This window comes from Drosophila serrata, unplaced genomic scaffold, assembly GCF_035046125.1.
Source record: "Drosophila serrata isolate PLE 108 unplaced genomic scaffold, ASM3504612v1 contig_382, whole genome shotgun sequence".
NCBI classification, from domain to species: Eukaryota; Metazoa; Arthropoda; class Insecta; order Diptera; family Drosophilidae; genus Drosophila; species Drosophila serrata.
In genome coordinates this window covers 2,880,908-2,895,567 of record NW_028257280.1, presented here as the reverse complement: position 1 = coordinate 2,895,567, position 14,660 = coordinate 2,880,908, and the positions used below count along the sequence as shown (strand labels likewise).

General features: G+C 41.9%; 1 protein-coding gene across 2 annotated transcripts in view; it reads right to left on the bottom strand.

Moving 5' to 3' along the window:
- Nucleotides 1-53: 53 nt before the first annotated feature.
- LOC110186821 (sodium-coupled monocarboxylate transporter 1) overlaps nucleotides 54-14,660 on the bottom strand; it is a 39,469-nt gene continuing 24,862 nt past the window's right edge. For both annotated transcript variants that reach the window (XM_020956109.2, XM_020956110.2), the window contains 9 exons: nucleotides 10,699-10,931; nucleotides 10,474-10,621; nucleotides 2,822-2,996; nucleotides 2,612-2,747; nucleotides 1,977-2,136; nucleotides 1,498-1,716; nucleotides 1,058-1,436; nucleotides 842-984; nucleotides 54-772 (listed from right to left, as the gene is read on the bottom strand). In XM_020956109.2, coding sequence (XP_020811768.1) covers nucleotides 286-772; nucleotides 842-984; nucleotides 1,058-1,436; nucleotides 1,498-1,716; nucleotides 1,977-2,136; nucleotides 2,612-2,747; nucleotides 2,822-2,996; nucleotides 10,474-10,621; nucleotides 10,699-10,909 — 2,058 coding nt within the window. In that variant the 5' untranslated portion in view covers nucleotides 10,910-10,931 and the 3' untranslated portion in view covers nucleotides 54-285. The remainder of the gene's footprint in view (nucleotides 773-841; nucleotides 985-1,057; nucleotides 1,437-1,497; nucleotides 1,717-1,976; nucleotides 2,137-2,611; nucleotides 2,748-2,821; nucleotides 2,997-10,473; nucleotides 10,622-10,698; nucleotides 10,932-14,660) is intronic.

Genomic DNA, 14,660 nt, shown 5'->3' with positions numbered 1-14,660 from the left:
AGTTTTACCGTTATACGCGCGAAAAAAGTGTAAAGTGGTATCGAAATATGCGGTTTTTCTTCTGTTATTATATAAAATTACGTTTTATTTGTCTTTATTTATTGCACGCGGTAAGTACATGCGAACGAGTTGCTACAAATGCGCGAACATTGCTCAACAACAGTCGCGCACGGAAATCACAGCATCTTTATAGACTTGAAACACTTTGCTAACTAATTTGTCTAGTCTAAGGCTTAGCTTACTAACTATGGACTAAGTCGGGGCTAACCAGTCATAGATTAGCCCTCAGAGCGCAGATCTCCCGGCAAGTTGGCGATACACGCCCGTCTCGCCCGCCCCCGGAACAATGTCCAGCTGTATCCTACTGCTGTCGCAGATGGACTGCTGGTCCGCCGCTACTCCATTGGCGGCGGCTGTTCCCTCGGAGGTGGTGAACACCACTGCAATGGGATTGCTCTTCTCCTTCTCCTCCGGTGAGGACTCGTAGCCATGATTGACCTTCTCCTCCTTGCAGGTCGTCGTCGTGGCTGAGGAGTCACTGCTGCTGCGTCCGTTCAGGCCAGACTCCTCTTCGTGTTTGACATAGTATGGCTTTCGTCCGGAAAAGCGCTCGCACAGACGGAAGATTAGGGGATGCAGCAACTTCCCGTCATAGGCGTCATCGGGATGCTGTGTCAGCAGACTGATCACTGTGCCAATGATCACGGTGAGGGCGGTGCCTATCAAGCTGTAGTACATAAAGCTGATCGAGTAAAAGCTCTCCAGGCCGGATCTAGGGGAGAATCAGGTAAGAAAACATTATACTCATGCAATTTTCTCATTCAATATGTGACCAATTTACCTTTCAGGTGCTATGGTGGGCGGTGTGGCCACAAAGCTCTGATTGTAGCCATCGAGGGGAGTGTGAGTAAGCAGCCAGGGCATTTGACCGGGCTCAATAATGGGCTTGGCAATGGACTGGGAGAAGCTGTGATTAGAGCATCCCTGCGAGTAGATATAAAAGAGACTCCATTAATATTCTACCATGATATATTCTATGATCTACCAAAAAACATACCTCCGTTGTGGTGGGCAGCATAGGATTCGACTTCTCAACAGTCATGCCGCCGCCAATGATCCACAGCACAAAGGCGCAAGCAGTAACCATACCAGCTGATGTACCCTTCCAATTGGCAATTGGCACCATCATTGCCAATATAAAGCAACCCAGCAGAGGACCCGATGTGGCCGAAAACACCAACAGCGAGGATTCAATTACACCCGCTAGCAAACCCACGCCAAAGGCCACGCACATGATAATCAATCCACAGATCACGGTGATCACCTTGAGGATTCTAAGTTGCTGTTTGTCAGTAAGTCCCTTGAATTTTGGGAATTGCGATATGAAATCCTCCCACACGACAGTTGCCAGTGAGTTCAAATTGGACACCATCATGCTATAGGAAAGCCAAAGTTTATTCAGTGACTCTTCTAAAGAGGATTTATTCCATTACTCACCACAAGGCTCCATTGAACAAAGTGGCCATGAAAATGCCCACAAATCCAGGCAGAAAGCCAAGCTGATCCTCCACAAAGAAGGGCAGAATCTCATCAGTTTTCTTTATGTAGCCCTCGGCATACGGATCACAGTTGATGTACGTGGAGTAGATGACCATGCCGGAGATCCAGGACAGTGAGAAGAAGAAGAAGACCAAAGGGACATTGGTCAGCATCACACTGAAAAGGGATAAAAAGGAATTTAATAATTAGGAATAAAACGGATTGTGGTTCTTAAAATTTCCCGCTGTGGATCTAATTCAAGGTAAGTTATTTAAATAAATAGAAACTTAGTTTTAAAGCACAAAGGTTTTAAAACAGATGAGTGTCGCCCTCATGGCACGTACCCATCCCTTTTAAACTTGTCTGGCACTTTGCTTTGGTAATCTTGAATTCTTCTAATTTCCGGTTTATTTTATTTACTTTCAGGCAGTACTTACCGACGCACTTGCTTCAACGACTTGAGACTGACATAGCGCTGCATAAAGTTCTGCTGGCAACCAATCTGGGAGAGGGACATAAACAGCTGTCCCAGCCAGGCCGAGGTGGTATCCACTCTGACGGTCATGTCGCCCGTAAAATTCCAGAAGTTGAGACGACCTGGGAATAGAAGGGATGGCAGATGGAGGTGTCTTTAGTGCAAGTGCATGGCCAGGAAAAGATTGCGGAGAGGAGCAGGTGGAGGCATTCCCAGGAGCCCGACGATTGCCGGCACAATGACAGCCAACAACTCAAACTCGAGTGACAAACGCTCCGCCGTCACACATTTATTACTGTCGTCATGCGAGGCTGCCATTTCCGCCGCGCCCTCCCCCCTTTCGGATTCGGAGGATGCCGCTGTTTTATGCCACTTTTATCATCATCATTTATGTGCATAATGAGCCGGGGCGGAAACAGAGGAGGAGCCACAACGGCCACCCACAATGGATGCCATTTTAATAGTCATCATTCGTCAGCACACTACACACTACACACACTCCCCGTGGCACACATCCCCTGGCAGCTGGCTAATAAGCTGCCATGATCAATCGAAACACATCCCCAAACCAGCAACAACATTCAACTGATGGCTCACCATTGTCCCGATTTAGCTGGTAGACCTTCTTTACGCCGCCGGTGGAAATGGTGCCCTGGATGCAAACGGCCACGGTGACAACGAGAATGGTCAGCGTCTGGATGACATCCGCATTGATGGCTGCCTTCAGGCCGCCCTAATGAGTTCAAATAGGATGAGAGAGAAATTTAAATATTTTCATCGTTAAATCGCCGGCATTCCCGAACATACCATAATGGTGAAGAATATGCAAATGATGGCCATGCCCGAGATGGAGGCCCAGTAGGGTATGCCAATCACCGTTGACAGGGCCACGCTGGGCGTGTAAACGGTGATGCCCAGGTTGCAGATTTGCCGAACAATATATGTTGCCGAGGCCAGGCATCTCACGGTGCGGCTCTTGAACCTGGAAAAGGACGAAGGAAACAGGAGCAGGTGAGTGCAGGCTTTAATTACGAAGTGCCCTCTTGCACTGTAGTCATTTATTTATTTTTATTAAACTTTTAATGTTTTGCTCGTGGTCCCTTCTCGGTTTTCGCTTTTGTTTTTGTTCTTATTTAATTTTTTTTTCTAGACCTACTACCCCCTTTTTATGATTTACTACCCGCTGTAAAGAAGTTATGTGGAATCGGGAGCCGCGGGGCGGGGGTTAAATTTACGACATGGGCGAGAAAAACCTAAGAAAATTGGCGGGTCCGTAACTCGTTTTGATTGTTTTTATAGTTGAGCCGGGCGCTTTTATGGGCTCGGGTTGTAAAAATTTGTGTGTTAATTTGATGCGAAATGTGCGACAAGATTGGGTGTGGCCACTCGCCTAATGATCGTTTAGTATGCGTTATGTGGCCGAATGGGGGCGAATGTCTCAAGTGCCTGAGCACACGCATTTGCCGACTGAGGGGCTTAAATAAATAAACTGCTTTACGTTCGTAATCCTTTGATTGGCATCCTGAGCTTAAAGTTTGCTCGAGTTAACAGTCCGTTACGGAACTATTAAAATGAGTTTAAGAACCTTTGAAAACGATAAGTTTTATGGATAGGGATTCCAGGATATATCGATAATCAAAGTTTCCGATATTTTCGATATAATATTAAGCGAGAGAGCTTATATTTAAAATATAAATACAGGTTTTAAGAACGTATTCATTGCAATCCTGATCGAATGAGAGCCTTACAGCTGTGAGATGCACTGTGTCTTGCAATCACAAGTAATTCCTTGTTGAACATCTAAGCTGACTGCATAATCCACTTTTCCCCGCACCTCCACAACAACTCCTTTGTATATCTCCCTACCCTTTGCCCATGTCTGTTTGTCATTCGGTGTCTCTGCAACCCACTAAATGATTAATTGCCCTTGGCCAATATTGATCTGAGCCGTGTTGGGCTGTCAACGGGCCCTGGTCTTGGAACTGGAACTGGGACTGGGACTGGGTTACAGGACATGAGCGATTGGAGACACAGGTGTTCGACTTGTGGATTAAATGCATATTTAGATGAATGACCTGCTCCTGCTCCTCATTCTACGTAATAGTAGCAGGAAGAGAGCTGCAGTATATTTTATCTTTAATCGCCTTAATGTTCTTTTGGTTATTATTAAACTGTTACCGCAGGCTGTGTGAGGGAACTCCTGCCTTTGCCCTTGCCCTGATGAGTATTAATTAATGATGATGCACTTTTCCAATAAGCAAACATCAATTGACAATTGGAAGGAGGGGCACCCAGATGCCCGGATTGCTGTGCATTAAGCAAGCTTAACATATTTACCCATTCGACTTTACAATGTTGGCTGGGGCTTTTAAGCGGTTTACATGACAACGCGTCGTATGCTTGATACACATTTTAATTGCGACATTGCGTATGCGGGCCGAAGGAAAACAATCTGAAAATCCGCCAGAGGCTGAGGGATGGTCCTACATAAAAGCCTGGCCAATTTGGCCAAGGACGACATGTATGACAGTCGCTCTTATACATATGTGTTGATTGAATGGGCGTGGCAATGGGTGGGATTTCGGTTTCAGTTTTGGTTTTTCTGGTCCTGGTTCTCGGTTCGGTTTGCTCGCTCGGTTGGTCAAACATTTATTTAGGCATTCGGCTAACCATTGTCTCCCATCCATTTGGTGTTTCGTGTCTTTGCTTTTTCTTGATTTTCCTAGGGCTGGCTGAGCTTGTTGTGGAAATTGATAAAGAAATATTATTGTAGGATACAATATCCTACACACACACACAGGGATACGCATGTAGCATATTGCTGCTTGCGGTCAATTTTAGCCTGATATGTCAATTTAATATGATTTATGGGATTTATTGTTTTCGGCCGCCTCTCTTCCTTGAGCGAGTGTTTTTCTACGTTGTCTGATTGTGGCATTTGTTTCTCATTTAGCCTGTTAACATTGTGTTCATCACAATAAGTGCTAGGCCGGGTCCTGGCTTAGGATTTGCCTCTCCTCTCTCTCTCTCTCTTGACGTCCTTGTGTCTGTCTGTCGGTCGTTGTGTCTGCCTGTCATTTCATCTGCTCGATCCTTCTCCTCCGACTGTGTGTGTGTGAGTAATGACCTGAGGCTGTCACCATCGTCCAGTTGATTGAACGTTGTCCTGGTCCTGGCTTTTGTTTTAGTTTAATTGATTTAACTGAGCCGCTCTCGCTCTCACTCTCTCTTGCCTTCTCCTACTTGCTTGAGTTGATTAAAGACGTCCTGCGATGCGATTGTCGCTTAATAACTTTAAATGAAATGTAAGTGCCGCAAAGTATGCAATAATTGCTGCAGCCAAGCCAGCGGGCAAGCAATTACCAGCAAGGACACTCGCAGCTCCCAACTCCCATTAAGTTCTCCTTCACACAATGCCAATGACCACGGATGGGTGTGAAAATGGGCTGTAGAAGCAAACCCAGTGAGCAGGTCATCATCAGCAGGCGCGAGGGAGCTGCTCACCCAGCCATTAATTGAACACCAGGTCCTGCAGCAGGAGGAGGTTTGTAGTCCCCTCACCGAAAATTGAGTTTGGTCTGCAACTCGGACCCATCATTTATCATGGCAAGCCACTAAGCCAGTTTTCGGCCAGAAAGCCAGGCGACAAAGGCATAAATTAATGGCAAATTTAATATGACGAGTGGTTTTGTACAATGGCCAGATAATCGCCGTTTAGAGGCAGTCAATCCTCATCCTCAACCCACATTAGTTGCTAGTATCCTTGTCCCCTGGGAGGGTCGAGTTAATTTTACAATCAAAGGCAATCTAAAGCTAAAGGTGGCTCAGGTGAGAAGGGTGACACATTTGATTGCATTAAATGTCATGCATAAATAAACATAATCAGCCATATAAAGTCGGTGCTTCTGAGTGCCAACGAGCACTGCGTTAAAAGCCGCCCACAAATAAAAAAAAATGGGAGATAAACAAGTAATGGAATCGAAAAGGAAAAATGTAAACGACTGGGAGTTACCCAGGGAATTTGAATTGCAAGAAAGAATATTCGTTTAAATTTCAATTTCCTCAAAAAAATGCATATGAAATTTGCATCGATTGCATAAATTACAGATGCAAGCCATGAGTTGTTTTAATTAAATTTACCATGAAAATAACAGAAGCCAAGAATTCCCAGAAGTATAGTGGTACAGGAATAATAATATTCAATTTATTGCGGGGAAAGTGAATTAAATAATGGCTTTAATTATTACAAAAATAAAGCTTGGATGTATTTCATATTTTTTTAATATGCTTTCAACTTTGCTCTGTTACATATTTATGAGTTCTGTTTAAATTCCTCTATTATTACATATTAAACGCTTTATCTTTTGATAACTATTATAATGAAGTATCTTTTCTTTTTACAGAGTTTATAAACAAGAAACCCTGAGTCTTGCATTCTAAGAACTTTACTCTGTCCGAAAACAATGTTGTTTTCAAACACCTTTTCGTTTAGTCCCAATATACCTTTATTTTTTTGCGCTTTTCCACCACACACACCCACATGGGTTTGTGAGTTACTCCCAAACAACTTTGTTGTCTTTGAATTGCAAATCACGCTCTCACTTTGTAGCGCCGAAAACGTCTTTATTTATGCGTATGCATGGTGTCCTCAAAAAAGGCACCGACCTCCCAACCCTTCGCTGCTCGGTCTGTTTTTGCCAGGTTTCCGTTTCCGTTTTTGTGTTCATTTGGAGCGAGCACTTTGTGTCCCCTTGTAGTCGTAAATAAACCAAAAGGAAGCCGAAATGCATTTTTCCCATTTGCTAAGTGCTAACAACTGTTCGCATTGATCTCTACTTCGGGCTCTGGATATCAATTTATTTACATGTAATTGCCACCCCACAAACACCGGGAGGAGACAGGAGCTGGGACTGAGAGATGAATTATCTGGGGCGAACAAAGCCAAAGTTTGCTTGACCATTGAACTCGATGGCGGCCAGATAGCAAATCTCTGTGTGAAGCTGGCTAACACTTGAGTTGGCAGCGAGTCAAGGGTCATGCCCCTTCCACGTCTTCACCTCCTGCTCCTGCTCCTGCTCCTGCTCCTCCTTCCTTGAGTGGCAGACATCACTTGTGACAGGCGACTGACAAGAGTGAGAGAATCCATGACTTGGTGAGTGTGCGTGTGTGCTTGTCTTGGGCTTTTTGTTTCGCAAGTTTTTGGGTGGAAGATTCGGATTCAAGCTTGATGCTTGATGCTTGATGCCTGATGCCAGTGACAGGCAACAACACGCGCTATTTATAAACATTATGGCACAAACGAATTGTCATACAATTTGTCAACAGCCTCAGACCGAAGTGGCTTGATGCTTTGTTGTTGCCTTCCTTCTTTTTTCCTTATTTTGGCTTTCCCCTGACGCTTTTTCTTATATATCCTATAATCCTACACTAGAGGGGTATATTGTAAGTATCTGTATTTAAATTAAAGCTAAACAAACTGCTTAAAATCACAGAAAATCTTAAGATTTATTGTGAGGGATAAAGGGTACTTATGAGGTTTCTTGGTAGTAACTTAAACATACTTAAGTATGCAATGTCCCCTCTTGATTTTTATTGGATAGGAATACTTAACTAAAACCTCAAGTTAGCTGTAATATATTTTAAGGAAGTTTCTTTAAAATCTTTGTAAATAAATACCGAAAGTTTATAGGATTTCTAGGTATTCTATGATTCCTATTTTTTATTAAAACAATCCTAAGTACTCAGTATTTTCTAGTCTTAACTCTCAACAAAATCGGTTTTTTTTCTTGTATTTTCCTTTTTGTATTGTCATCGTGTTGCCAACGTCAAGGCTTTTGTCTTTTCCTCAATGTTTTTTTCGTGAATCTTCCCACACACACACTCGTTGTCTTGTCCTGGTCTGTTCTGGCCAAGTGGCTTTTGCCAATTTGTAGCATATTCACTTATCGGCTTCTGTGTGCGCCCTAGACCCCATTTCCATAACCATTTCCCTTGTCCAAAGGATCGGCTCAGCCTATTTTGATGAAGTTGTATGCATAAACATGTCGCGGGGCGCCAGTTGCGATGACAAGCGACAATGAGGCAACCAACTTTCTTCTTTTGGGGCAACATTTGGCCATGTTGCGCCGCGTCTCAACCCTTTCCCTTTCTCTCCCTGGCTTTTCCTCATGCCGCCTGCTTGTCTTTTTCTCGTTTTTTTCCTTTTTTATTTCTTCACTTTGGGGCCAAGCCAATTGACTAAGATTGATGGCAGTTACTCGACTCGTTGGCTCTTCAATTAGTTTGAGTGTTGCTGCGTCCAAGCCGAATAAAGCAAACATTTATAAAATGGTATGCTTTTGGGGGGAACTAACTTTATCGGTCATTGATTTGGTCATTAATTTAACTGGACTTTTGAAGCCATACAAAATTTAATTGCTTTTGAGGGAATTACTTCATCATTTTGATCATAGACAAATTAATTACCTTGATACTCAGTTATTTTCATTGAAGATTTACGTTTTTTTGAAGAGGAAAGTGATTAAGTACACTTGATTTAATATGAATTTTTGTTATAACATAAAGTCGGAAATGGTTAACTTAAATTAGGAGTGCTTAGCTATTTTAACTGGCAGCTAAAATAAATGAAACTAACTTTGGGAAGCCGAAATCGCAGTTTCCAAATTGGTTATAGTACTGTATCGAAAAATCGAAAAACCCATAACTAAGCCAAAAAAGCATTAATTTTAGTTTGGAAAGCTGTCCTATGCTAGTTTTTATTAGTTTAATAAATCTGCATACTCAATTTAAAATTATTTAAAAGTACATTTTTTTTCAATTTTTCAAACCTTAAATTTATAAATTTTCCACCTTATAAAATTGTAAAAATTTTTAAAAAATTTAATTTTTGTCTAACATAGCTAGATCGATTCGCCTGTTAATGCTGATTAAGAATATATATGATTTATAGGGCCGGAAATGAGTCCGTCACAGCGTAATGTGCTTTTCAATAAAATGAAAGTACCTTGAAATGGCATTAATATTTGTTCTCTGCATTTCGTTTCTGCATCTTTAGCATCGAAAACACCTAGTTCTTATTTATTTCAACACAAATTTAAACAATTAATCATTTATTAAAACTTTAGTTAGCTCTAACTATCGCTTATAAAATACCCTCCCTCAAAACTGGTAAAAAATAATTACCAAATAACTCATTGATTTTATCATTAATTTCGCTTTAGATTCTAAGTAACCAGTTCTTCTTGCATTTCAGTTTCTGTTTATGCTAATTCCCAAAATAACCTACCAGGCAAACATTTAAATAATTTGCCAATTCTGCACAGCTTTCACTTCACTAAGTTTGGTTCGGTTCTGGTTTTCCCCCACCGAAAATTTTGTCAATGTACGGCACATGCCAATTAAATTTCAATCAAATTATGCTCTGTCCGCCAAGACCACCCTCGCCCCGCTTCGCCTCACAACGCTTGTTTGTCTTGTCAGTTTTTGCAATTAATTGAATTCTGTTGTCGAAACTGCAAAACATTTGATAACAAATTTGTTAACTAATTTCGAACTTAAAAAACAATTAGGCCCACGAGGCGACAACTTGCGACAGATGGAAATGGAAAAAGGGAATGGGAATGGGACATGGGAATACGAAACGGAGGAGTCGTCCGAGATAAACTGACGACAACTGGGACGGCGATAGCATCCGGGACCAAGTCCGAAACTGAATCCGAGTCCTGGCTCAAGTTGGAATCCTCGGGCAGGGCAAGGACAAATCTATAGATTATTTGCTCTGCCGGCTTGGCTTTTGTTTGGCCATTTGTTAGAGGCTCATTGTTGCTGCTTTTGTTGTTCGTTTTTTGTAAAATGTAATTCAAATTTATTTAGCAACGCAGCAAAACTTGTGCCAGAAGCAGCAGCAGAAGGTAGAGACAACAAGTGGGGATATCTTATAAGCCAAGGTAGACGAACTTTAAATACCTGGCAGTTTACCTTTAACGATAAATTCTCAATAATTCTTGAGGCAATACCATGGTTTTCTGTATAATAAAGTTCTAAATACCTTAAAAAATATACTTGCAAAATTGTAAAGTTTAAAAGGAGTTCCTGTTCCTTAATAAGGATACTTTCTACTGTTTTTCTTGCAACTTAAAGCACTATTAATGCATTTCTTTCTGTACAATATACCCTAATTACCGCGTATAAAAACAGAATCAGACCTGAGCCCTTGGCGCGTCTCTGTTTAGTTTCATTTGGCCTTCTTAATGAAGAATAAAATTGTGTGCGCTTCGGCGATAAGGCGAGAGGAGACACAACACGACGCATTTGGCGAAATTAAAATGAATGTTTAAATAACAATTTTCCTGTTTGCCGTCTTTGTCTTGCTTCGCTTTCGTGCTAATTAAACGATGTGACGCTCGAGGGAGTGGACCTTCCCTACGTTCTTTGTGGAAACTTTAGACTTTAGGACTCACCTTAGATCGATGTACTGATAGACAGAGGTGATGCCCAGGTTAAAGTAAACGGGGACAAACATGAAGCAGACTATGGGATAGGCACTCATCATGCCATAGATGATCTCCCACATGGCAGAGCCGCGATAATACAATTCACTGGGATAGCCTGTAAAGAGATACATTTATAAATAATGCGATAGAAAATTCCTATAGTTAGAATTTATTACAAGTCCAAGAACTCACCCAGTACTGATCGCACTCCCAGAGTGCCTCGGGCTATGGATATCATTACGGCCACAATCGAAACTCCGCCGGTGGCAAATACATAATCGGCCTTGCTGCGCTCCTTTTTCTTGCCAAAAATGCGTTTCCATAGCGGTCCCAGGACTGTGATTGCTATAAACAGCACAAACATCAGATAATCCCAGCCCAGAGTGCTCAGATCCTTGGCCATGTTGTTGGTATTGCTGTTGCTTCTGTTCACAGAAGAAAAAGACAAGAAAAGACAAAAAAAGAAAATCAAAATTCAAGTTGGTCACCGGCAAAACTTTCTGTTTTTTTCGGAGGATTGCTTTTAGGTGAGATGTGAGCTGGATAAAGCGTTTTCCAGCACAGTTGAGCATGTGCATGTTAGTCACGCCCGGTGGACATAATGCCAACTGAGAGCTCGACGGCCGCCCCCCTGAGTGGAGCAGGAAACTTGACAACATTGTTGCATATCCGCAGGCGAAAAGCAAAGGGGGCCGAGCTGCGGTCTGGTGCACCCATCATAACACATGCATTCAACCCACCCAACCCGAGTTCCGAGCAACCACCCACTCAACCTCTTAGAGGAGGATCCGGGCCCGGCCAGGCCAGGCCAGAGCTAAAGCCAAATGAGCGGCAAAAAGCGTCAACTACACGAAACTTACACCGAACAAACACTCTAAAAGAACAGAAGGGAGTCTGTTGTATTTGACCTTATTTTTATAAATTCTTTAGTGATTACAGTGATATTTGAGGGACAAATATATTGTGTAAGATAATTTTGTAAAGTATTCTGTGCTATTTCATAGATCAGCATACCGAAATTCAATTAAATCGTATTATAAATAAGGAAGTTATTAAACAATTATGATTTAGCAGTGTTTTATATCCGTCCTGCTCGCACTTATATTAGATGGCTAAGCCGAGTCTTGAACCCTGGTTTTGAACTGAGTTTCGGTTTTTAATGTTAATTTTGAAATCAAAAGTTAATTATATACTTTTATTTGAAAAGTCGAAGGGAATGGAATGCTTAAAACTTTGGTTCCGGGGTCCTCACACTCTAATTAATTCTTTGACTTTAAATTTTCATATTTTACCAATAATATAACTAAATTTATACCAGTGCACTCCAAAGGAAAACGATACCCGTTGTTTAAATTTATGGACTGCACTCTACTCTCTGACATATGTATGCATCCATGTAGTTTCGCTCTAAGGACATTCCACTGTACTTCAGTTCCTGCAAGTGTACCAGAAAGGGCAAATCAGAGGATTCGGGTGTAGGGAGAGGGAGGAGGAGCAGCTTAAGTGAGACTTTGGCTGGCGACTTTGTGTTTTTATAGCTGAGCCAAACTGTTGAGCTGCCCTGCCCTGGGATGCCCTGGGATGTCAGAGGGGCCACGCGACCCAAAGAAATGCCATAACCCAGCTTAGGATTTGCTCCTTCACCTGAAGCTGTCGTAAAGTAGACTTCTTGCTCTTGATATGCTCAAAATAGTTGCCCGAAGACTTCAAAGTGGTGGTTTTTTCCCCAATCCGGGGAAAGTTTCAAAGACAAGGGGGAAAATAATTGGTACAAATGTTTCACTGGATTTTCAGTTTTAGCTTTTATAGTTTATATGCTTCAGTGATGGTATATAAATTTCAAGATTTTCCAAGTTTAGTATCAATTAAGAGGTATTAAAAAAGTTGAAAAAAGAGTGCTAAAGAGCACTTCAAATTTTAAGGTGAAAAAGGAAGAAGAATAGAACTTGCAGCTATAACTGATTTTTAGTTGAATCTGGGAAGATAATTTTGCCATATTTTTCATTTTTTTTAGTTATTTTATGTTGACTAAGATTCTCAGATTTTTTTTAAAGTCTGAACACAAAACTAAGCATATAAATCTACAAATAATAAGTGGCTTTTTCGTATAATGAGCTTCACCCCCCTCTATTTTTATTTAATCATAAATTGTCAAAACTTTTCTTTATATCTTTGCCCTAGTATTATCATTGAAATTGATTTTTAGCTTGTCACTTACACATTTCTCTTGAAACTTTAAGCTAGGTTTGAGTTACAAATCTGCCAGTCACAGATACATTTATTGGGACTGAAATATACCATGCAACTCACAAGCACAAATCCCATGATTAAAACGAATTGATCATCTGTAGAAAGATGTATCTTGAACCCGTTGGCAAAGGGTCAAGCCATTGGTCAAATGTTTTTGAGTGTCATTCGGTGGTCATCATCATCATCATCATTTCGGTCATTCGTTTTTGGCTGGCCAACTAATTGACAACATTTAGCATGCAGTTTCGCCTTCCTCTCCCGCAAACCCCGTCATTTGCCATCGTTTTGGCTTTTATCTGACATGCTGTCTGGCTTTTGTTTTGCCTGGGCTCTGTCAAAACTATTAGTCATGTTGTTTTTACCCGAGCTTAGCTTTGTTTAAAGCACAGCTGCCGTGTCACTTGCCTGACAGTCGCAGGAGCGGGAGCAGGACTCGGAGTAGTTATATCCGACTCCTTGTCCTTTTACTTTTTTTGGGGCCAGGCGATAAGCCAGCCGCTCTGGAGACGACAAAAGGACAGTGGGGGAGAGGACAGTGACCGGGAGCAGCCAGAAGTCAAAGTGGACAGCTCTGAGGGCACACTGATGTGGCATTGTGCGTGCCAGGTTGTGTGCAAAACGTTATTTTCTGCTTGCTGAGCTTAAGCAAATTATCCGTGATCCATACAAAAGTGCCACCTGCACTCCCCCAATCGAGAACAGGCAGAAAAAAAATAGTTATTTAAAGTTAAAGTAGCTTTGAAGATCAAATATTAAAGTATTTTCTGCTTTAAATAATATGTAAATACCAAAACAATCAAAGAAATAATTCCTATTATTTCTGTTCATTGATTTTAGTTAAATTTAAACATTTTAAATGATTTTAACTAGTATTTCATGACCTAGTTTCTTTCCCAAGTGTATTTCCTAACCATTTTAAACGGCTTAGTTTGATCGATTTAGTTTCTAGTGTGCTCTGGCTCTTTTGTTTGATATGCGAACGAGGCGTATGTGGCCACAAAATGTCCAATAGACAGCGACGACAATTTGCGCACATTTGCATCAAATATGTATGTAAAATCCTGGCCAAAAAGAAAAGAAAAAAAAATAGAAAAAGGTAATAGGAGGAAAGCTGTGCGCGGAGGGCGGCTAAGCTACACGTATGCATAAGTTAGTAGGGCGTGGCAGTGGATGGAGCCTCCTTCTCCCCGTATCCGGATCAAGCTGGCACTTGAAACTTTTTTGGCCAAGCCAAGATGGGGCAGGTTTTTCGGTGGCAGGATGCTGCCGCCATATCCTGCCACTTGCAGTTAATATTCATGCAGTTTTTTGAAAAATTATACAAAAGTTGGCGACATGTGGGGAGGAGGTGAGGAGGGTGCCTGTGTGTGTACGTGCACGTAAAGGAGTCTTCGATGCCAAGGATCATAAATTATAAAGCAGCTTGAAGGAGGGAGCAACAAAAGAAACAACGACCCGTTGACATGTCCTGAGTCCTGGCTGGCATGCGTGTTTGTGTTGTGTTGCCTGCCACTGACAGCCACAATGGAAAGTTATTAAAAATAAAAAGCCGGCAAAACTGAAGACCGCGTAAGCGCTTGACTTAACTTGCTCCGTCGTGGCGTGGGAATTTATGACCCTCATGAAATATTCAACATATTGCCCCCGATGATGGCCAGAGCCGAAAATCTGCCAAGATCCCGCAGACTATGAAAACCCTATCAAAAACACATTTTACCCCCGGACCCAAAGGAGGATGCAAAAATTGCAATGTAACAAAAATGCCGGAATGCCAAATAAAATAAAAAGGGACGCCGGCGTCCGAAGCTGAACTTAATTTGCCATTTAATGGCCTGCAGTAGTGCCGCCCTGCCAGCTGACAAATTGAAAATGTAATTTAGCCCAAGTGCAGCATCGGTCGCCTT